The sequence below is a fragment of the Myxine glutinosa genome, chromosome 4 (genome assembly GCF_964187855.1).
Source record: "Myxine glutinosa chromosome 4, kmMyxGlut1.1, whole genome shotgun sequence".
NCBI lineage: Eukaryota > Metazoa > Chordata > Myxini > Myxiniformes > Myxinidae > Myxine > Myxine glutinosa.
In genome coordinates, this window is record NC_136264.1 from 195,584,246 (window position 1) to 195,608,096 (window position 23,851).

Below are 23,851 nucleotides of genomic sequence, written 5' to 3' on the forward strand. Positions count from 1 at the left end.
CAAAGACCACTGGGCCAACAACCACCAAATTTGGCACACAGACCAAGTCCGACCCGAGGATGGTCCTAAGGGTATTTTCATCCACCAGCTCAGCCTTTGGAGTGGAGTGGAGTGGAGTGGAGTGGGGTGGGGTGGGGTGGGGTGGAGTTGGGTGGGGTGGGGTGGAGTGGGGTGGAGTGGGGTCGGTTGGAGTCGGTTGGGGGGGGGTTGGAGTCGGTTGGGGGGGGGTGGGGAGGAGTGGAGTGCAGAGGAGAGGGCAGGGAGGAGGGAGCGGGGGAGAAAGGAGAGTGTGGGAGGGAGAGGGATGGGGGGAGTGGTGGAGAGAGGAAGAGAGAGAGGAGAGGGACAGGGGAATGGGGTAGAGAGAGAGTGTGGGAGAGGGGGGAGGGGGAGAAGGAGAAGGAGAGGGATAGAGAGGAGGAGGATATTTTTGCTAGCTTTTCCTGTTACTTGGGACTGGTACTCTTTCTAGTCATATGATAAATGGGACGGGTATTTTCATCCACCAGCTCAGCCTTTGGGGTGGGGTGGAGTGGGGTGGAGTGGAGTGGAGTGGGGTGGAGTGGAGTGGAGTGGAGTGGGGTGGAGTGGGGTGAAGTGGGGTGAAGTGGAGTGGGGTGGGCTGGAGTCGGTTGGAGTCGGTTGGAGTCGGGGGGTTGGAGTGGGTCGGGGTGGGTAGGGGTGGTTGGGTTGGGGTGGGGTGGTGTGGGGTGGGGAGGAAGTGGGGTGGGGAGGAGTGGAGAGGAGAGGGCAGGGAGGAGGGAGCGGGGGAGAAAGGAGAGTGGGGGAGGGAGAGGAGTGGGGGAGATGGGGGGAGTGGTGGAGAGAGGAGAGGGACAGGGGAATGGGGTAGAGAGAGAGTGTGGGAGAGGGGTTGAGGGGAGAAGGAGAGGGATAGAGAGGAGGAGGATACTTTTGCTAGCTTTTCCTGTTACTTGGGACGGGTACTCTTTCTAGTCATATGATAAAGGAAGATTATTTGTAATACTGGCTACCACCAAAGGTGGCGCAATGTCCGCCACATGTCAATTTTGAAGCTCCGGTGACATTCACGTTTGCTCCATTAGACGAAGATTACTTGCTCGCAAATTCCTTCTTTTTTTTTTTTAGATGTGTATATAAAAGTGTGCATTTCTGAAATACTGTAGAGTTTATAGACGCCCACAGCCGACTTAGCTTGCCACAAATGCAGCCAATACTTATTGGTTCATCAAAAGTCGCAGAAAAATAAATATATATATATAGTGTTCAATCCTCCAGCTTTCTAGCAAATGATGCATGTCGTTTTGAATTGTCTTGCAGGGTGTTTAATGCCACGATGGCATACCTAAAAGTTGCAGCAGCCACTGCTTTTTATTATGCTGTGCAAAACGTTGCGTACCTCTTCAAGCAAAGACTCGACATGGAGTCTGTTATATTGGCTTTGCACTTTACCAGGAAAGGCTGTGAGATATGCCGAACTCTTATGCGTATTGATGGCAGCTGAGTATTCGTACATCGGGAATTACCGACTACAACCATAAACGTCTTGCCCACATATGGGTGTTATTACACCGTGGCACGTGTGAATATCATATTATCGTCGACTTTGTATTTAGGCCATGCGAAGCGGAATGGTGCATCTGGTTCTGGCTCGACCTAGTTCCGCCACAGGCAAGGCCCGAACTCTCTAGTGGAGACGAAGGATTCATTTTCCTTCCAATATATTTATCTTTAAGCTTATTATTTCTCTACCAGGACTCTTTTCAAATGTGTTTGAAGTGCTAGACCCATAAATTGATTTTGGTAATTGGAAAAGCGAAGCGGTCTAAAAGTTTATTGGTGCTGTGCAAAATGCAAAACGTTCACAGGCTTTGTACTTTACCAGGAAGGGGTCGGAGATACGCCAAACTCGTACGCATACGATGGCAGCCGAGTGCGCAAGTGGAATGTCACAACTACCAATTACGGCAAGGCATGTAACCACTGTTTATTACTTGCAAAATCGAAGATTTTTCAAGTATATTGGTCGGTTGCGTTTGTGGTTCTGTCTGTCTGTCTGTTTGTTTGTTTGTCACCGGCCTACAGGTCACAATTCTAAACCGATCGTCACGAAACTTCACCGAGTTGTATAGGTCGTCCCAATTGAGAAGCCTATTGATTTTGAGGTCAAAGGTCATCTGGAGGTCAAATTTCTCAAATCGCCATTTTAAATACGAGTGACTTGAAAATTGAATAGCATTTGTATATCAAGTCACTAAATTGAGAAATGAACTATTTTTGAGGTCAAACGGTCAAAGGTCAACTCAAGGTCAACCTTCCAAAATCATCATTTTTCATTGAAAAATCGTCACTTTTCTTCCTGTTGACCCGAGCTTTGATCAAGATTGTCAATTTTAATCTTGATGAAATGGACAATTTGCTGCATCAATGGAATTTTTTTTCTTGGGGGTGGGGGGCCGATTTTGCAAGTATCGTGCTCCGCATGACGTCTTCTTGTTTATTATTTGATTTGAAACTTGTTTTTGTCGGTTTATATACCCTGCCCTACTTGTGAGTGTGTGTACATTGGCAAGTTTACGCTGCTCGGTGTGAGTGGCTCTTTCCTTGTTCACAGCCCTGGGCTGCTGGTGATATAGCCACCTGCCTTTTGGACCTCGACGAAGGAACCTGCTCCTTCTTTCTGTGAGTTATGTCGGTGACTTCATGTATTGTTGGTCCGCGGTCCAAAGTTTCACTCAACTAATGTTGATGGCTGTATGATATGAAGTGGGGTTATTTTAATCTGCTCATGCAAATATTTTTCATATTCACATAATTTTATCACTTTTGAATATTTGCCAATAATGACGATGTTCATTTCACACAAAGTTTGGGTTTGGGAATACTTGCTTTAGGAGCAGTCTCAGTCTGCCTAGTGAGTTACTGCTTATCATACCTTCAGAGTTGCTCCATTGTAATGTCCCTCAGGAACGGCGTGGCACTTGGAACGGCCTTTTCGGACGTGCGTCTTGGGCCCAAAATGGCGTATTTTCCTGCTGTCAGCCTGTCATTCCGAGAAAACGTCGTCTTCAACTTTGGAGGGAGACCACTGAGATATCCTTTGCATGAAGATTCTTTCTATCGTTGATGGTGGAACCAAAGCTTTGGGATATAGTTTGGGCCTTGACAGTCCAGATCAAGTTGTAGTTACACCGAGCAGGCACGTTGAGATTGCTGCTGTTGTCGTAACACCAGTTTGTAAGTTGAGTTATTGAAATGAGCCCAAGTTTTATGTTTACAAAAACTGTCAGGCTAGTGCAGCCTGTACCGGTTAACAATTTGATGATGGGGTGTTATCAACTTGAAATTGAGTAAAGTGAATCTGCCAAGCAACGCGGCTTGTTGGATAAGCAAGAGCGAATGGCCATTGTGTTCATTGTGTCCCAGTGTTATTGCCATACCTTATTAGACCTTCATTGTAACCAATATATCAATATACCCTATCGTTTATTATTGAAGGTCAGATATGTAAAGCCAGAGCTATGTTACTGTCTGTACATATAAAGATTTACTCAAGTTGAGTTGCACATAGTTTCTGATTGAAATTCTAAATGATTCCGGAACTTTCAGATTAATATCTTTATTTACAGTCTCTTTTCCTTGATTCCAGCCCACATACCCTGTTGAAGGGTACCAGCCACTTCAGGATCCACCATTTGCTGATCTCCAGCAGGCCCAGGAACTAATGGGGTATCTTAAATCGGCTATGACTATGACAGTGGATCCTCATGTGAGTTAAGTTGCAACAGGATAAAGGTTATTGCAAGGTAATTTAGGGTACCATCTGATATTATGTTAGCACAAAAAAGTCTGATTATGATGTGCAGACTTTTTTGTCTATTAACTTTGTCTTTTTTGTCTATATTGTTGCGAATATGGAATTTGGCCTCCATATCCGCTTGTAAATATTCCCCTATTTTCTCCGATACTCCCCAACTCTCCCTTACCCCATTCCCTAGTCCCATTGTCTGTAAACAACACCCATTAGAGCCGATCTTCCCCTTCATCCCCCCATTAAATGTCGTGCCCAGGTCCCCCGCACCACACGTAGACAATTATAGGACATCTTGCTAGTTATTCTTAATCTATGTCAGTTAAGGACTTGTTTCCATTAATTATGACTCTTCGTTGCACCAGAATGTGATTATATGGCACCTGTTAGGAAGTTTAGGACCTCCCCATACCTCTCCGCATCTCTTCCCCATGAAGAAGCGCCAACTACAACAACAACAACAAAAGAGGGGGGCGGCGCGGTGACGGCATGGGGAGTGGGCGTCCTCCTTCCGGCTCGGTTAGCCGCCATTGACCACGCGCTCCACGGGGTTACCACGAAGGGGCTCCCTGTCGGCCCCTCGTCAAGGGCGGAGCCGGTACCCCCCGCACCCAATGAGAAGCCATGGGCCGATGCCATCTGGGGCGGCGCTAACGAGCCGAGGGCGTGTCACTCCCCGCCGGATATACGCGGCCCCGCGCCGGACGTGACGTCAGATGCGCCCCGAGCTTGGAAGGACAAGACGCCACCCTCCCGAGCGCTGAGCGACCTCCCCGGCATCTCCACCAAAGTCGCGACCCACGAGCGCTGAGCGACCTCCCCGCATCTGCTGGACACCACCGTACGTGATTCTGTCCCTGAGCCAGGTGCACCTGAGCCATCGACTGCCGCTTTCCTTGCCATCAAATCCCGTGTGAGTCAGCGTTGTCCCGTTTATCTGTGGTCTGTCTAGGGTTAATATAAGAGTGTGTCTAAGTGCCTGTCTTCCTATGCTGTCCCTCTTGTAGTTGTAATCTAACCTTTTTCCGTACGAATATACTTGAGAACTGAACCCCTGGTGTCGTATTGTGTCATTATAATCCAGCCGGGTGTCTTCTTTTTCTTATTGAGCCAGCATAGCGCGATTAGTCAACCCCGGGTGCAATCGGGGTAACTTGTACGGATACGGCGGCCATCCCGCTCGGCCCACCATACCATCAAAGTCGTATCTGTAACAATTGGTTGTCAGGAGTTGGATTCGAACCTGGGACTAAATTTATTTAGCCCAAATTTTGGAACACCAATTGTACTATTAGAGTAACAATTGGTGTCGGGAGTGAGATTCGAGGCCCGACCAAATTTTGAAAAAAAAAAAACGAATAGAGGAAAAAAAAAAATTTGGTCAAAATTTGGAGCGGCCGAAATTTGTTTTGTTTTACGAAACTCGAATTTTGCAAGTCGCGCTATGGCGGATCAAGACGGCTGGGGTCCGGTAGGGGAGAGTGAAGCAGGGTCGGTCCAGGACCAAATTGAGACACGTGAGGAGAGCGAAACAGCGGGGGTAGCAGACGCGCGAAATGGCGCCTCGCACATAGCTACGGCGGCCGCACCCGCTGCACAAGTGGGAGGGATGGCCCAGATGCAGGTCCTCATGGAGCAATTTATGGCGCAAATGCAGGCGTCCCTCAAACTGCAGAGTAACCAATTGGGGAACCGGATGGATGCTCAGGGTGAGCGATTGGAGGGCCAAATGGGGGTAATGGGAAACCAAATGGGGGTAATGAGGGACGAAGCGAGGGGTACCAGTGAGAAGTTAGACAATAATTTTGAGGAGTTAGACAAGAAAATTGAGAAGTTAGACAATAATTTTGAGGAGTTAGACAAGAAAATTGAGAAGTTAGACAATAATTTTGAGGAGTTAGACAAGAAAATTGAGAAGTTAGACAATAATTTTGAGGAGTTAGACAACGGGATAAAAGAAGTAAAGAATGGGTTAACGGGGGTAGAAAACAGAATGGCCGCTCAAGAGAATCAAATGGAAGGGATGCAAAAAGGGTTAGAGGGGTTAGAAAACAGTATGGAAGGCAAATTGAGGGACATGAGGGACCAAGCGGAAAGGGAAGTTAAACAAATGGAGCAGCAGATAGAGGGGGTCAGAATGGGGGTAGAAACCAAACTGGATGCTCACAGGGAGGAAATGGAGCAGATGAGGGTGGCATCTGGGCAGGAGATGCAAGTGATGGGAGAGGAGATCCGAAGAGGAGTGAGTGAGGAGGTCGGAGGAGTGCGCGAGGAGGTGAGGCACTGTAAGGAGCGCATGGAGAAAGAGGTGAGAAAGGGGACTGTAAAATTGCAAGGTGGCATAGAGGACCTGACGCAGAAGGTGGAGCAGCTGACGGTGGGACAGACGGAGTTAGTGGAGCAGGTTCAAAGGAACACTGCGGTATTAGGAGGGTTGAAAGCGACACAAAACGACATAAAAAACGACTTGATAGCGACAAAGAGGGAATGTCAGATGGTACGTGAGGGACTGACAACGAGGTTGGACGAGGTGATAGAGGTTATGGAGACGACGGACCGGCAGGTGAGGACGCACATGGAAACGGTCAAGGTAGCCTTAGAGGATGAGCTTGAGGAGACGTACCGGGACATAAAAGAGGTGAAGCAGAAATTAGAAGAAGTGGAAGAAGGGGTGAGCGAAATTAAGAAGCGACGGAGAGAGGATAACAAAGAGATAAAGGAGGAAGTAAAAGAATTGGTCCAAAGTCTGTGTTTGGATCGTGATGATGTGCTCATTAACCGGATGAGGGATTCGCAGGTGATGGAGGAGAAGCGAAGAGGAAGAGGACCCGGTGTAAGTGGTGACCAATATGGTCGTGCGTATGATGCGCCAGGGGATTTAATGAGCTTGGGGGTCGAGATGGACCCGGGTGTTCGTGAGAGGCCACTGGTGAAGTGTGCGAAAGGTCTGGGGTGCGAAAAAGGAGGTGTGCGAGAAAATCCGACTCTGGGGTGTGTGAGGAAAAAGTGCGTGCCAAGGAGTGAGGGTGCTGGCGAGAGTGAGTCGGTCGTAGCGCGTGTGCGAGGGAGCACATGGAAGCGTGGTGTGGTGAGTGTTACAGAGGGTGTGACGGGAGAGTGTGCGCGAGAAAGGTGTGTGACGGACAGGTGCATGAGGAAAGAGTGCGCTGTCAGAAGTAAGGAAGAGTGTCCACCTGTGGTGAGTGTTACAGAGGGTGTAACGGGAGAGTGTGCGCGAGAAAGGTGTGTGACGGACAGGTGCATGAGGAAAGAGTGCGCTGTCAGAAGTAAGGAAGAGTGTCCACCTGTGGTGAGTGTTACAGAGGGTGTAACGGGAGAGTGTGCGCGAGAAAGGTGTGTGACGGACAGATGCATGGGGAAAGAGTGTGCTGTCAAGAGTAAGGGTGAGTGCGTTGTCAAGAGTGGTGGTGAGAGGAGTGAGAGTGACAAGGAGAGTGAGCTGGTTGTGACAGGTGAGCGAGGATGTACACCTGGGATGGAAGGATGCACACCTGGAATGGTAGAGCGTGAGTGGGAATGCACGCTGGAATTGGTGGTGAGGCACGTGGTTGGGTGTGCGAATGAGAGCACACCTGTGATTGTCACAGAGGAGGTGACCGAGGAGGGGGTGCGAAGCGGTGTATTGGTGAGGTGTGCGAGCAACGAATGTGTGCCAAAGTGTTCGGTGGTCAGGTGTGTGACCAAGGCGGTGAGTGGAATGGGTGTACCTGGGTGTGTAAGGAAAGGTACGAGGAGAATGGGAACGGCTGCATGTATGAGCACGAAAGGGGTAGCGTATGCATGTAAGCCTGCAGGCGAGGCGTCGACGATAACCGGGTCAAAGGTTAGGTCGACTTTTAGCCGAATCGGGCCCTCGGTGCGTGCCGGGCTTCGCGTGCCGCGAGAACCAGCGGAGATCCGAGCCACGGCGGGTTCGACAGGACCGCCGTGCGCGATCCACGCTGGGCCTCGCGTGGAGCGGCCGCGTCCGGGCTCCACTAGGCGGAGCGGGCAGCTCGATAGGAAGGGTCGTCATGGCGACCACTTTCTATTGAGACGTGCCGGCAGGTCGAGATCGGGACATTGGATGGCTCCGTGCCGAGATGGTGCGTGGGATCTCGGGCCGGGTAAACCTCCTTCCCTGCACCGAAGGCAGGATGCAGCCAGCCACTGGCACAAAACAACCAGCATCCATTGCTTGGCTTTACGAAGCCGGGCTTTGGACAGGGATTGGCGCACCGAGAGGCATTAGTGAGTAGACTGGGTGATGAGGTTAGTGTTTTGGACCCAAAATTAGAGAAAAACAAAATTTGATGATTGGCAAGGGATTGGCAGTAGTGATTGGCAGATGATGGGCAGTGATTGGCCAAATTTTTAATTTGTTGAAATTTGATGTGCAAAATTGGTAGTGAGCGATGGGCCCGATGTGGTGGGATGGCATCCCTGCCACCCTTCACAGACGTGGGGGGCAAAGGAGCAATAGCTTGTGGGGTGTATGGCAGTGAAAACTAGCCCGGGTGGGTTAGGATATGGTGTGTAGGGATCTAGCGAAGATGACCTTAGGTAACGTTAAGTTTAGTTAGTGACTGATACCTGTAGTGGGGACGCAGGTAGATTAGTATGGATGATAATGACGAGGGAGCGCAATAGTTTAAAAGGGACGACTGGGAAGCGCAAGTTTCAGAGGGGAGTAGTTAGCTGAGATGATGCTGTGTGTGTGAGGATTGTACAGGTGTGATTGCACAGGTGTGCAACTGGACAGGTGTGTGGAGCAGTGTATGAGTAGTGAGTGTGTGGATCAGCGCGAATGCGCTTGGGGAGAGAAGGGTGCAGGTGGCACCAGGTGTGAGAGCACAGGTGTGCAAGTACAGGTGTGTGGAGAGAGTTGGAGTAAGTGGTACGGAGTGGTGTGCATGGTGCGAAGGTGTGAATGGGGGAAGAGTGGACCCCCATCACGGATACCCGGGGCGGGTAGTGTAAGTGTTAGGTAGAGGGTGCAGGTAAATTGTGGTTGGATATTGGCATTTGTGGTGCGGTTGCAGAATGGTGTTGTGAATGGGTGCATTAGTGTTGTGGAAATGGCTGGGCGTGTAGCCTGTTAGTGTGTGTAGTTGGTTGGGCACTCCACCACTGTGAGGATGTCGGCCAGGTGAGGCCGCAGGTGGGCTCTGGGAGCCGGTAGTTGTGAGTGGGTGCCTGAGGATCCCGGGTGTGGATCGGGCAGCCCAGTGCCAGAGAGGGCACGGAGTGGGGAGAGAGCCAGAGGGCCTTCCCCTGGTAGTTAGGTTAGGGTAAGGAGCAGGTAAGCTCGGAGGCAACTGCAGTGGTGGAGGTGTGCAGGTGGGTAGACCCACTGGGAGAGGTACACGTCGCAGCCCAGAAATTGTACGAGGGCACCGGGAGATGAATCGGGGGAGTGAGACCCCAAATTGAAGAGCACCACAGTTTGGCCAATGGGAATTGGTTTTTAGAACCCATAGTGTAAGAGGGCCAATGGTTTGGCCGGAGGAAGACCCCGGGTAGTGTAAAGTTGTTAAAGTCATTTAGGAGATAGTTAGGATTGATGAACCTGTCGCACCATACGCAGCCACTTACCTGTGGTGATGATGATGACTCCACACCTGTGTTTTCTTTGTTTTGTTGCAGGAGATGAATCGCTGTGTGGATTTGTGAGACGCATCACGACGTGGATGAGACATTGGGGTGATTCCATCTCTCCCTCCCTAGGAGGGACTGATGATGAATTGGTAATGGCAAATTATGATGTTGAGTTGGTGATGGCAAATTTTGATGTTGAGTTGAAAATGGCAAATTTGATTGGTTAGGAGGGAGAGAAGACGAATTTGGTATATGGGAGGAACGGGGAAGACAGTAGGGATGTTTGTTGATTTGTAAAGTAGATGTTTATGGGTAGTGTTGTGTTTTGTGGATACAGTAAGGGGTAAGGGAGGGGCCATGTAGGTTACCTGGTGGGGGGGGGGGCGTACGATAGGAACGTACCTGTCTCACCTGGTTCCCATGTGCCCCCAGTGTGCATTACCTTATATTGCGTGCACTTTTGCGCCCTTACCACCTTACTCACTTGTTTCTTCTTTTGTCTCCCACCTCCGAGGATCTGGCTTTGGGGTAGAGAGAGAGGAGAGAGAGGTGCTGGCTACGCAGTTGTGGGCCTGCACTTTCGCTGTTGGCTGCCTGGATCGATACACCATATGGACCGCAATGTTTGTGGCCACCCACAATGGACCGCAGCTCTTTTGCGGCCAAGCACCACCCGGGGATGGACCTATGGGTCAACGTGGCACCTATGCCATACAGGTGAACCACTAATAATTAACACCACTGAAGGCCACACGAAGAGCAAGAGACACCTGCAGGGTTAGGGGTTGTCGAATTTATTTTTATTCCAATGAACAATGGTGACTGCACCGATTGGTGGTGGGGTGGTGCTGTTGATGCTCGGGAAAGGGTGCTCTGCACGTTATTAAAGGCCGTCGGCCACAGAGCACTCGTGGGTTGGTGTATCGATGTTGGCAAGCGCGCTCTCTCTATGCATAACATCTGCATGTGTTCCTCCAAAAACAGGTCCTGGATCGTAGTGTAAATAGCAGCGTAGTCTTGTAAATAATGCTCCCTACCGGCTGTATGTTTAGTTTGAGAATTCTTTCCGGATTCGGTTATCCTGTGGGTGTGTTTCTGTGAGGAGAAGGGTGCAACGTCGCAGGGGGACATATTTACTCATTTGTGAATATCTGTAAAACTGTCGCACTCAGGGTAGAGTTAATAGTAGAGGGAACTACATTGCGTGCCACACTAAAGTAGGTAAAAATTTATCGGGTCGGGACGCCCCGAGGGTAGAGAAGGGTGCAATGTTGCGAATATGGAATTTGGCCTCCATATCCGCTTGTAAATATTCCCCTATTTTCTCCGATACTCCCCAACTCTCCCTTACCCCATTCCCTAGTCCCATTGTCTGTAAACAACACCCATTAGAGCCGATCTTCCCCTTCATCCCCCCATTAAATGTCGTGCCCAGGTCCCCCGCACCACACGTAGACAATTATAGGACATCTTGCTAGTTATTCTTAATCTATGTCAGTTAAGGACTTGTTTCCATTAATTATGACTCTTCGTTGCACCAGAATGTGATTATATGGCACCTGTTAGGAAGTTTAGGACCTCCCCATACCTCTCCGCATCTCTTCCCCATGAAGAAGCGCCAACTACAACAACAACAACAAAAGAGGGGGGCGGCGCGGTGACGGCATGGGGAGTGGGCGTCCTCCTTCCGGCTCGGTTAGCCGCCATTGACCACGCGCTCCACGGGGTTACCACGAAGGGGCTCCCTGTCGGCCCCTCGTCAAGGGCGGAGCCGGTAACCCCCGCACCCAATGAGAAGCCATGGGCCGATGCCATCTGGGGCGGCGCTAACGAGCCGAGGGCGTGTCACTCCCCGCCGGATATACGCGGCCCCGCGCCGGACGTGACGTCAGATGCGCCCCGAGCTTGGAAGGACAAGACGCCACCCTCCCGAGCGCTGAGCGACCTCCCCGGCATCTCCACCAAAGTCGCGACCCACGAGCGCTGAGCGACCTCCCCGCATCTGCTGGACACCACCGTACGTGATTCTGTCCCTGAGCCAGGTGCACCTGAGCCATCGACTGCCGCTTTCCTTGCCATCAAATCCCGTGTGAGTCAGCGTTGTCCCGTTTATCTGTGGTCTGTCTAGGGTTAATATAAGAGTGTGTCTAAGTGCCTGTCTTCCTATGCTGTCCCTCTTGTAGTTGTAATCTAACCTTTTTCCGTACGAATATACTTGAGAACTGAACCCCTGGTGTCGTATTGTGTCATTATAATCCAGCCGGGTGTCTTCTTTTTCTTATTGAGCCAGCATAGCGCGATTAGTCAACCCCGGGTGCAATCGGGGTAACTTGTACGGATACGGCGGCCATCCCGCTCGGCCCACCATACCATCAAAGTCGTATCTGTAACAATATTATATATATATATTTCTGTATATATAATTATAGAAAGCATGAATATAAAAGTTACAATAGTGGTTGTAACTGTTATCATTGGTGCTAAATGTTTCAGCAATACCTCCCCACATCATGGCACTTACACACACACACACACACACACACGCACACACACACACACACACACACACACGTGTCCAAAGTTTGTGGCTTCCTGGACACAAATGGGGCATGTCGCTCATTGTGTATTTGGTAGACCCAGATACAGGCATCATGCCTTTTCAAAAAGGAACCTTGATTAGTCACTGAACATAACGCTTGCTTGTTGTCTCTGTGTTGTGTCCATTGGATGTGCTGACTTGGCAACTGCAAGTGTCCTTGTATGCAAATCCTGAAAGCTGAACAGGACGATGAGCATGGATCCCTGCATCACGGAGGCTCTGTAAGACGATGTTGACACTTATCCTGCGAGGTCCAGGGAGTGTGTTTGCAATACTCGGGTCAAGTTGAAAGCGATTGCCTTGATGGGTCATGCAAATGTATCGGTTTTGAGCGAGAGTAGAACTATCCTGGGATTTTCACTTCTTGGCATATCTCTTGTTTATCCAGTGGCCTGATAACTGCTTCTGAGGTCATACAAAGTTCTTCTGCTCATGTTAAAGAGCCAATGGAAGGTGTCCAATTCTATGATTCCTCATTTTCTGGCAGACATTTAAAAATTTTATTTATTTTTTTGGTAGACAGAACCAAGGCTCGTGTAAGAGCTAACACATTGAACATGAAAGCATGCCCAGACACATAAAACGTACAATGAAGGGAGCGGGACACAAGAGGGGGAGATAGAGGGAAGCACACAAGCACAACAACGGTAGAGAACAGGGACGTCGGTCCAAGGACATGGCATTGTATTTGATTGTTAATGAATGTAATTGGTGTGGTTTTTTGTTTTTTGTTTTTTTGGATGATCCACGTGCTTGTGTCTCGGAAAGACAGTTTTGACTTTGCTCAGACTGTCTTAAGATGCTTAAAAAAACAAGGGTGCATGAGTTGCACATGAAGAACCACCTTTAGAGGCCATTTTTCCCTGCAGAGCAGGGGTTGGCCTTTTTCGGGCACCATGGTCCCTTTTTTGAAGCAATGTTTTACGGCCGGATGCCCTTCCTGCCACCAACCCTGTTAGTCGACTCTTGCGACACACAGGGAATTACCAGTGAACTGGTACTCAATTTGCCGAACTCGGAAGGATGACAGGCTGAGTCAACCCCCCTGGCGTTAATTCAGCGATCGACCAGGATTCGAACCCAGGATCCTAGGATCCCAAGCCGGCACCCTAACCACTAAGCCAACACCAGGCTTAGTTGCAACACCAGTTGCACATGCTGAACGATTATTGCATGAGGCAATTACATTGCGTGGAAACTTGCATTCAGATGTTCTGCACATCCCTCGTGCCAAAAAGGAACTTGGAATGAACAATTACATTAGTCCTTCAACAATTGCATTATAAATTCTACATGTTCGTTTGTTTTGTTTTTTAATGGCAGAGAGTGTATTTTCCTTTCTTGACAAATCGCAGTTTATCTCTTTGATTAGTTATATCTTTATTTTTTTTCTGACTGCCAGTGTGAAGTAGTTATTCAATGTGGCACCAACATTTGCACCTCGTGCTGCTACTCATTCCCGCTGCCCTGTATCCCTGCATCCCTCAGGAGGTCAGCTCAGTTCCAGTACGTGGTGACGTAAATGTCTTCCTTGCCATCTCGCACATCTTTGCACATCTTACGCCTTTGCTGGTAAAGTATCTTCCATATCGGCTGTAATACACAGGCTTTTGTTGATGAATTGAACCGAATTATTTGAAACATTATTTGAAATAACGTGTAGCTGGGGGGTGGTGGGGTGAGAAGGGTGAAGTTCATATTTGCTGGAAATCTCAGAAATTGATGCAAAGGTTTGGTCAAAATGCAAGTTGTCCTTAAAAGAGTGACACAAAAAGAAACCTGCAACAATATGCGCCTCTCTTGTACAAACAGTCCAACGACTACGATAATTACAGAAAATGCAGAAATTAATGCCACAAGACATAATGTGCTCTCGTATATCACCATTCAGTGTGCGTGCCGCCTCTCTCCCCTGCCCTCACCTGCCTCTTGCCTTATTGTCCATTCTTCAGGCCCACTCTTACTTGGTAGATGCAGTGCTGCTCAAATTCTTGTTGACAGCCAATGCTGAGCCTGAGAGTTCCGTTTTCATTCCGTACTTCCTGGATCTTGCTTGGGTACTCATGGAGGTAAGTAGGTAATATTTTGGATATGGTTGTTCCCATGTTGCAGGAATGACTGCAAGTTTGAGAAGTTCTGTTGTAGTTTTGTGATTTATATAGCTTTAGGCCCACAGCAGAAATGTTGGACCAGGAAAGATATTCAGAAGCCAAACGTACCCTCGGTCTATACAGGGAATTTCGACTTTGGTATAGGTGCCAGTCCAAAGACATACTCTGCAAAAATGTCTAACACTCAAATTTAATGCTGAATGTATTGGTCAACGTTTGGTGTCTGTCATGTGACCAACTTTTTTTTTCCAGTTGCCCTTTCACTACTGGTGAAAGTCGGCAAAACAGGTGGTTTAACTTGCTGTCCAAGGGCAAAAGGGATTGCGTATTTGATTAGAATGCAGTCTCCTTGCTCTGCACTTGATGCTTTAGTCCCAATTACATCACGAATGAATGCAAAACCTGAATCGAAGATTATGTTCAGGTTACACGTACCGTTTGCAAGGTAGTTTTGAAAACAGCCTTTAAATATATCTGTGTGCTCCAGGATTTTGAAGTGGAAAATTCCCTCAAGCAGCTCATGATGTCATTATTGCGGGCGTTTCGTTTCTCACCGCTTTCCCCAGACATGGGCGAGCAGGTGAGTTTATGGCAGATGCTGAGTGTGTATCAAATGGTCGATTCTCCCACCCTCTTCAGGTGAAGTTGATTCTCCAATGTTCACCTTGAATGGCATTCATTCTCCCACTCCTCTTTTTCAATCAGGTATGCCACCTGCAGTTGTTGTTGGTCATCCTGCAACATGACAAGTCACGCCGGTTTCTGCTGAACAGTGTTCTATATCCTCACTGTTGCTGCCAATGTCCTGACTTACCAACGAGCTCTGGTTTCAATCACATGCGTCCTTCCCTGTTATTCACTCTGTCAATTGCTAACATTTCTTGCAATTATTTATTTATTTTATTACCCCTCCCATTAAACAGCACACATTTTTTGTTTTTCTTATTCTTGCTCTTCTTGTTTTTAATACATGGTCTCGGCTCGTGGGAGAGCTAGGACACAGAGCAGATCAGGACACAACTTAACAAAGGGAACAGCAGGAAATGGGAAATGGCAATAGTAGGGTGGAGGGAGAAGGTCGATGGAGACCGACAAATAATGGGATGCAGTTAACGATGAGGGGTAGGAGAGAACGCAAGAGGTGGAAAAGGTGGATACATATAGTCGTAGCCTTTGACAGGTGGGAAAAGAGAGGAACTAGAACGGCACTCTGTAGAGCGCATACCTCCGCCAGGTTGAACACCTTACGTTTTTTTATCCACTGATAGGCCGGATCTGGATTCGGACCTGAACCACAATCTAATTGGCTTGTTCTTGTCACCGAACCAACTCGTCCACCAAGTTTAGTCACAACTCGTGCATAACTTTTAAAAATATCATGTTATATATATCACTTTTTGCCCGATCTCTCTATGGTGACGAATCACTTAAAAATTAAATAACTCTCGTATCCGAATCCACATTCAGATCTTCACCAAAATCGAATGGAATCGTCCTTGTCACCCACCCAACCTCTCCACCAAGTTTCGTCCAAATCCGTCCATAACTTTTAGAGACATCTTATTATGTATCGTTTTTGGCCCAATGGCGAAGAATCACTTTTAAAAAATTCTACTAGCCGGATCCGGATCTTCACCAAAATCTAATCATTTCGTTCTTGTCACATACTCTACCTCTCTGTCAAATTTTGTCTGAATGCGTCCACAACCTTTTGAGATATCCTGTTCACAAACAGACAATACAGACATAGGGTGAAAACATAACCACCATCCACCTTCGGGGGCGGAGGTAATAAATGAGTGGAGGTGAGCAGTGATTCTGGATTTAGGCGCTTTGACTAGGAGGGGGTTGCTTTGTGGTACCGTGTGCGTCCATCCCCTCCACCCCTCCCCCCCCTCTTCCATTTATTGTAAAAAAAAATTGTGATTTCCTTAATGTGAATTTGCACATTTGATGCAATGAGGTTTCCAGCTTTTTTCAATGTGAAGTTGCCAGTGCGTGTGGATGAAGCAGGACTTGAGCAGATGATCCCTGTCACGTGGTGGGGGAAGCAGGTACATTTAATGGCTAATTGGGTGTGCATTAGATTTGCACACCTCCTGCCTTTCTGAAACGATTGCTCGAATGTCTGTAAATGCAACACGCAATCCCTTGTGAAGGGGCTTGGAGAGAAAGCATCCTATTTAGTTCATGTGGGGACGGTTCACCTGCGTTAGTAATTATAGGGAATTGACCAGTGGAGTTTGATCTATCCCTGATATACATATCCGTGCTTGTGAGGTTAGCGCGTCGGACATCGGGTGCGTTGTGGAAGATTGTGTTTGGATTGCACTAAACGTTTCCCAAATTTCAGCAATGGGAAAAAGTTATTTTTTTCCCGGCCATCTCCATCCGATCAATAAAATCTTTATCCTCTCTTTTTGAGACGTCATTGCTGGTTGGTTTGCTGTCTTTTAAATGTGGAAATGATTAAAAGCTCACCATGATTTAATTGCTTGAATTATGGAATTCTGTAGAAAGTATCTCACCGATTAAATTTGTCATTATATGCTTATGAAATCATTTCCTCAATCCACCACCCTAAATGTTTGTTTCCTTGTGCATTCAGATGAGAGGCGATGAGCAAAAGAGTCCCGAACATTGTGGAAGGCGTCAAGCGTACGAACGCAGCTGCCACCATCTCACAAAGCACATCCAGGGTTTGCACAGATACGGACAAGAGCACAGTTCAACTGAGCCGTTTTGATTTTACCAATAGTTAGCCAAACTGGTATGCACGCGTTTGTCATGTTTGTGGTGTGCAGTGCTGGAGGACCTACAGGTAGCTGTTCTTAAGCTGTTGCTCAACAATACGGATGGTGGTCAGGTACAGAACAACCTGAACTTGCTTTTTCACATCGTGATTACGGTAGTGAATGGGAATCTGGATTCTCATGATGAGCAAAATTCCTCCCCGGCCTCCCACTTTTGGGGCCCAAAGCATCCATCTTGTTATATTTTTAAAATTGTTTTGAGGACCAAGTTGTCCCGTCTTCTTTTCATCTTATATATATTAATTTTTACGGCGTAGCCAATAGGGCAAAGCCGTCTAGAACAGTGTTTGTCTGTCCGTATGTATGTCCCCTCAAATGTATACCAATCAGAGCTGAGGATCTGGTCACATGACAGGGTAATGTGATTACGTCTGATGTCATTACGGCGGTACGGCGGCTGACTCTCCACACTCCGGCATTTTGATTCCAACGTCGTTCAGGCCGAACATGTCGTCGAACCTGTCATGGCGATCTCTACCTTTACGTTTTTCATTCAGTGTGAAACACAAACAAAAAGATTGTTAAAATGACCATCAAATATCGAAAGCATCGGCGTTACGGGTCTTCCAACAATATGGTACATACAGGCCTTAGGCTTCATGCCTCACCTTCGGACCGCTTTGGATAAATTTGGCCCAGGTTTCTTAATACAGTAGTGTATCTATACAGTAGTAATACAGTAGTGTATCTATACAGTAGTAATACAGTAGTGTATCTATACAATTTCGTCCTTGTCACATACTCTACCTGTCTGTCAAATTTTGTGCGGATGCGTCCACAACTTTTTGAGATATCTTGTTCACAAACAGACAGAGGGTGAAAACATAACCACCATCCACCTTTGGTGGCGGAGGTAATAAATGTCCCCTCAAATGTATACCAAGATCGGTAGTGTATCTTAATACAGTAGTAATACAGTAGTGTACTTTTGGAAGTTTAGCGGAAGTAAGGAATTGGCCTCGGGTTTTTTTTTAATAGTAATATCATTTTCGTAATAACGATAACATAACGTTAATATTTATAGTAAATGTAATCGTAACACTAATCCCTTTGTAGTGACTGCAAAGTTACTGGAGGTTAAACTATGTCTTCTATGTTTTAAAGTAAGTGGCAGTTTTGTGTCCGGACGTCACGCTACCCGGTGTCCGGACATCAAGCCCGGCTACACAACCTGGTGTCCGGACGTCAAGCCCGGCTACTTTCGGTTAGACTACCCTGTTAGACTTTCAGTCTTGTTTACAATTATCTTTCTTTTTAGAAGAGAAGTTGTTTTTTTCTTTACCTCAGGAAGAGTCCACTCGGGATGTGTTCTTGAGAAAGTTTCGCAAGTTCTTGGAAGAAAACATCTCTTCTGCGGTAAGGAAGAAGCAAAAATCGCGAAAGGATAGGGTTTGTATGGTTAAGAATGGGATTGGAGTGATGAGGAAGTGAAACGGTTAAGGATGGGGCGAGTTTATGTATCCTGAAATGTATTTAGTCTCATTGCATCATCTTCATTCTCATTTTCCTCCAACATTATGTCTTTGTTTTTTTATATTTTCAAAAGGCACTCTGATTAGTTCCATTAATCTCCAGTGAGTCATGATACAACATGCGGAGATCAGATTCATCCTCCATCCAAAACCATGAGATCTTTTACCCCCATTAACCACCCTCACCAAGCCCACCTCCTTCCAAAATTCCAATTTTTCCTTGCTGAGAGTTTGCTTCCACATCCATCTTGTCCACCCCGTGTGTCTTCCCATTTCCCTCATTCATCCGCACACATAGTATTTGTCCGGCTCCCTCTATTTTGTGCTTCAACCCTGCTGTTGGTGTCCCCTCCTCTGCCCCCCCCCCCCCCTTCTCTCTACTATTTTCCTTTTGTTCTGTTGTGTCCTGATCTGTTCTGTGTTCTAGCTCTTCCACGAGCCTTGATGTTGTATTAAAACAAAAAAAAGAATGCTGTAGCTCAAACATAAATAATTAAGACAATTAGTTACAGGTGCATATGGCCTAATGATAATAATTATTAAATAATACACAAGAGAGCAAAGTGACACTTACGTTGCCTCAGGTCGGTACTAGCATCAGTGGCTTGTGTTTTTTGCACACGCCTGCTCGAGATTCAGTTTTTTTCATGCTAGGTAATGCACACCTGATCGTCGCTCAGACCTGTCCTCGTGTGGCACCTGTGCTGCCGGTAATTTTCGGATGATTCTTGCTTCCCTCTGTCATTATAGAGTCCCACTGTTCTTTGTCCCCCTGAATACCTGCTGTGCTTTCTCCATCGGCTCACACGGACCCTGCGTGAAATTTGGGTCGACGGAGCCACCGTGACGCCCGAGCATATGCCCTTGGAAGGTATCCTACCATTAAATTGGAACACCACAGCCTTGTTACACCTATTATCGTTGACTTGATTCACATCCGTTGCTGTGCTCCACTAATCAATAACTATAATCTGCCTTTTGCTTGTTTAATTCTTGTTCCAAACGAATGTGGTTGGAAACTGAGCCAGAAGCTGAATGTATTGCTCACGTGTACACTTGATTCCCTTTGTGTGACTGGTCTAATGGACTTTATGACTGAATCCTCTTGGCTCGCAGTTTTGTAAGTGCCCACGTGGAACTCGCTGCTCGCAGTTATAAGTGGCAGTCAAATACCAAAAATGAAATTTATTAATGCCATCAACATTGGGCGAACTATGATTGGGCAGAGTGACAAAGTGCAATACATGTGGAAGAGTACAGGGCAGTTTAAAAGATGATCAGAAACTGATAACCTTGATTTATGAAGAAGGCTGATGTTTTTTACCTCAATAGCTATCCTTTAATTCACCCGTGACGATGTTTTTTGGTTTGCACTCTATATAGGTACTGAGGCTCATGGAAGAGCAAGGAAGACATGACAGTGGGACAAAGATTAATAGGGGTGGTTGGGTTAAGAAAGATTAATGGGGACTGTAATAAATATCATGGGATGGAATTGGGGATGATATGAGATGGTGGTGCACATGCTGTTTGCTTGAAGCCCTGGAGGGAAGAGGGAGATGTTTCCATAGATGGAGAAGTGAGGGATAAAATAGTTGAGGTGTGCAGTCACCCTGGATTTTGGTAGTTTAACGAGGTGTGTAAATCCTGGTGTTGGGCTAGCGGCTAGGGTGTCAGCTTAGGATCCTAGGATCCTGGGTTTGAAACCCGGTCGATCGCTGAATTAACGCCAGGGGGGTTGACTCAGCCTGTCATCCTTCCGAGGTCGGCTAATTGAGTACCAGTTCACTGGTAATTCCCTGCTTGTCGTTAAAGGCGGCAAAAAGGGTTGGCGTCAGGAAGGGCATCCGGCCGTAAAACATTGCTTCAAAAAGGGGACCGAAAAACAACAACTACCACGGTTCCCGAAAAAGGCCAACCCCCGCTTGCAGGGAAAAATGGCCTCTAAAGGTGGTTTTAACGAGGAGTGGGTTAATGGAAGAACCCGTGCATCCCGGCATATATAGGGAGGGTCGGAGGATTGAAAGAGCACAGGGAGCAATGTTGGAAAATAGACGGTGGGAAACGGAGAGACCACTTACCTGCCTGCAATGTGAGAGCAACAGTCTTAGGGGACAGCAGTACTCCATTGAGCTCTGGACAAAGGCCTTGTATATTGAGAGCATCTCCGAATTTTCCAAGTAAATATTTGGATTGAAGGATGATGTCGAGTCTGCTCCTCACCCTATGACAGTATGACACCCTCCGCCCATCTAACCCCTACACCTCCCTCCCCCCCCCCCCCCCCCCACCCCCTGGCCCCTTCCAAAACACCCTGGTTTTTGTTGTATGAAAGAGATGTAAAGATTTTATACACATTGCATGTTTGTTTTATTTGAGGATCCGGAATGACGTTGAAACAAAAAGAGAGCAGAGAAGGAGAGTGTGCACGATGGCTCCGAGTGGACCCGTAGCAAACAAAATGTTGATTCTTTTTGTGTTTTGTGTTTCCATCTTCATTATTGTTTATTGTTATGTTTATAATTTTGTTTCCTTCACTCTCCACAGACGCCTTTGTACCCCCACAGGTGTTCTACAATGATGAACTGTCTTACTTTGAACTTCAGCACCTTGGGGGCTTGACCAAGCACCTGCGGAAGATACACAAAGGTGATCAGCCATTTTCCTCCTCTTAAAAACCCTTACATCCATCCACAACTATTTTTTGCACTGAAATAATGACGATTTTTAGATTTTATCCAGCCTGAACCACGGTGCACTTTATTAACCACGGTGGGGAAAACCCAAACCCCCATGTGTGAAATAGTTTGTTCTGCAAAGCTGAACTCGTACTACAATGCCTTCCTTGTAGATGATCTACAGAGCCTTGGGATAGAGACTGCGCCTGACAGAGACCTCGCCACCATGGATGATCTTGTGGATGATGTGGATAGACCCGTGCAGGTACAATGTAGAGTACAAGCATCAGTACTTGGGTATCCAAGAATGATGCGGCTACCGATGTGATTCTGTCTTTTAAAATGAATTTGTTGCACTTTTAGTTTTGATTTTGACAGTTTGCGCAAAATTTGCTTTTTGACCTGCTCCATTTGATGGATGAAGTGCTGCTGTACGTAATTGCATAGTGCTGTGCTGCATTCAACATCCCCCACCACGCTCCCTTCACCTGCCTCCCCACCCAACTACTTCCTTAGGCAGCCAGATCTGCTCAGCCTTTTCGCCATACCTGGAGCCCACACCTTATGGGACTCATGGTTGGCGTTAGAGCCCAGGGTGGGATCACCATGATAGAGCCCAGAGCACTCGGAATGAATCTGATTCCTCGACGGTCGACGTCTCCAGCTAGTGCTTCCCAACCATTAATCTCCCCTCCAAGAACCTCGTCACAAAAGGAAACGCAGATTTGCACAGACTGTGAGTGGCTTCCTTTGCACAGAATGGCTTCCTTTTCACCACCTTCCCCCCCACCTCTCCTCACCGATCCCCCTTCTTCCCCACTCGTCACCCTCTGCTCATGAGCTGCTGCTCTCTAGGGATTGACAATTCATTTTTGGGTTCATCCTCATGTAAACTTCATGTAAACTTCCTATCATTGAGCGGTTTAAATATTCAAATTATACTGTTCATGTAAATTGTAAAGTGTCTGTCAGTGCAACTGCTTATTCTTTTTTTCCCCCTTTTAAATTGCATTTTAATCCTTTGTTCCAATTTTCTATCTTAAGGCTGGTGTTGGCTTAGTGGTTAGGGTGCCGGCTTGGGATCCTAGGTTCGAATCCTGGTCGATCGTTGAATTAACGCCAGGGGGGTTGACTCAGTCTGTCATCCTTCCGAGGTCAGCAAGTTGAGTACCAGTTCACTGGTAATTCCCTGTGTGTTGCAAAAGGCGACTAACAGGGTTGGCGGGAGGAAGGGCATCTGGCCGTAAAACATTGCTTCAAAAAGGGGACCACGGTGCCCAAAAAAGGCCAACCCCTGCTCTGCAGGAAAAAATGGCCTTTAAAGGTGGTTCTTCTTCTTCTTTTGTTTCAATTTTCTATCAACTTTCAGCAAACTATTTATGCTTTGAACAATATACATTATTAGTGTTTCCTCACTTGTATTCAGCTTGCCTCAGCTCATTCTGATGGTCTGGTGTATTCTGTTGTATTCTGGGGTTCTGTCCGAAACAGGTTCAGTCGTGCCAAAACAGTTTATTGGCAAGGGTTATACTGGGTGGTTTGCCATTGCTTTCCCAGCAGTAGTTAGGGCAGGAATTTAGAATTTGTTCAGGGTGCCGCCAATAGGTCCCCTACTCTTCGCAAAACAAACCATGTAATCTTTAACGTCCGCCAACTAATGCCGGCATATGGGACGCCAGTGTCATGTCCATCCAAGGGATCCCAGTGTGGTCATGACATGAACCTCACACATCATAGAAAAACCACAAACCGCCTCTCACTACCTCTGCCACCGGAGGTGGCCATTCCTAATAGCCATTCCTTTGATGCCGTGAGCGGCATATGAGCTGCTGAGGCAGTTTCATTGGCTAAGGAGTACAATCCTGGACAGGTCGCCACTCTGACGTAGGATACTTGAATGGCTTGTCACCCGAGTAAGCTGGTACTCATTTTTCCGACCTCAAAATGATGACAGACTGGGTCAACCCAACTAGTGTTATTTCAACAGAAAGATAAGGGCTCAAGATCAAGACCTTAAGAAATAAGCCAGCCACCTTAACCGGTAAGCCAACACCAGTGAGGTATGTAGGTAGGTATGTATGTATGTATGTATATTAATTTGCTTAAGCATCCTTACACCATTAATAACCTACTATTTATCGACAAATTAAATCATTTTTCTGGCTGCTTTACTTATTTTGGAACCTTATCAATTCTTCTTCTTCGCTCTCTGTTTCTGACATTGTAGTTTATTGAAAAAAATGTTCTCTTTCTTAGACTTTTTTTCCTGTCTTCATTCTCTCATTACTCAAGGGCAGAGCCTGCTGCGGGGTTCTCCCACCTCAGAATCAAATTGCCCTCATGTGGAGGGTTCTTTGCTCGCTCTGCTGGATGGGCTTCTCCTACTGTACCATATCGGTGCTCATCAGCAATTGGGAAAGGTTGAACAACTTGTATTTACTGACTGATTACTACGTGTTGAGTTAATTGTTGGGATCACTATATCAAGCATTAACCCTGTATGATGAAACATTGGTGTGTGTGTGTGTGTGTGTGTGTGTGTGTGTGTGTGTGTGTGTGTGTGTGTGTGTGTGTGTGTGTGTGTGTGTGTGTGTGTGTGTGTGTGTGTGTTACTCATAACTGCCACATGCTACCAAGTTACCTATTATCTCTTGATGTTCCTTAAGAATGCCCGGTAATTAAAATCGCTTCCCTATATCAGTCCATGAGATAGGTGTCGGATTTCGACTTTGACTACAAAAAAAACACCACTCGGTTTTCAGTTAGCTTTGTACCTGGAATGCCTGA

The 23,851-nt window shown here is 47.1% G+C and overlaps 2 protein-coding genes across 2 annotated transcripts in view; one reads left to right on the forward strand and one right to left on the reverse strand.

Annotated features, from left to right (window-relative positions):
• Positions 1-23,851, reverse strand: part of TSEN2 (tRNA splicing endonuclease subunit 2) — an 841,321-nt gene that overhangs the window by 119,032 nt on the left and 698,438 nt on the right. The window lies entirely within an intron of this gene.
• The window catches only part of RNF123 (ring finger protein 123), a 70,318-nt gene that overhangs the window by 10,821 nt on the left and 35,646 nt on the right, over positions 1-23,851 (forward strand). Inside the window, exons 8-24 of the mRNA XM_078776843.1 lie at positions 1,868-1,954; positions 2,597-2,664; positions 2,950-3,075; positions 3,637-3,751; positions 13,479-13,562; positions 13,943-14,059; positions 14,589-14,681; positions 14,807-14,880; positions 16,050-16,155; positions 16,710-16,800; positions 16,906-16,967; positions 18,202-18,270; positions 19,137-19,257; positions 20,934-21,035; positions 21,238-21,329; positions 21,581-21,800; positions 23,357-23,484. Coding sequence (XP_078632969.1) covers positions 1,868-1,954; positions 2,597-2,664; positions 2,950-3,075; positions 3,637-3,751; positions 13,479-13,562; positions 13,943-14,059; positions 14,589-14,681; positions 14,807-14,880; positions 16,050-16,155; positions 16,710-16,800; positions 16,906-16,967; positions 18,202-18,270; positions 19,137-19,257; positions 20,934-21,035; positions 21,238-21,329; positions 21,581-21,800; positions 23,357-23,484 — 1,755 coding nt within the window. The remainder of the gene's footprint in view (positions 1-1,867; positions 1,955-2,596; positions 2,665-2,949; positions 3,076-3,636; positions 3,752-13,478; positions 13,563-13,942; positions 14,060-14,588; positions 14,682-14,806; positions 14,881-16,049; positions 16,156-16,709; positions 16,801-16,905; positions 16,968-18,201; positions 18,271-19,136; positions 19,258-20,933; positions 21,036-21,237; positions 21,330-21,580; positions 21,801-23,356; positions 23,485-23,851) is intronic.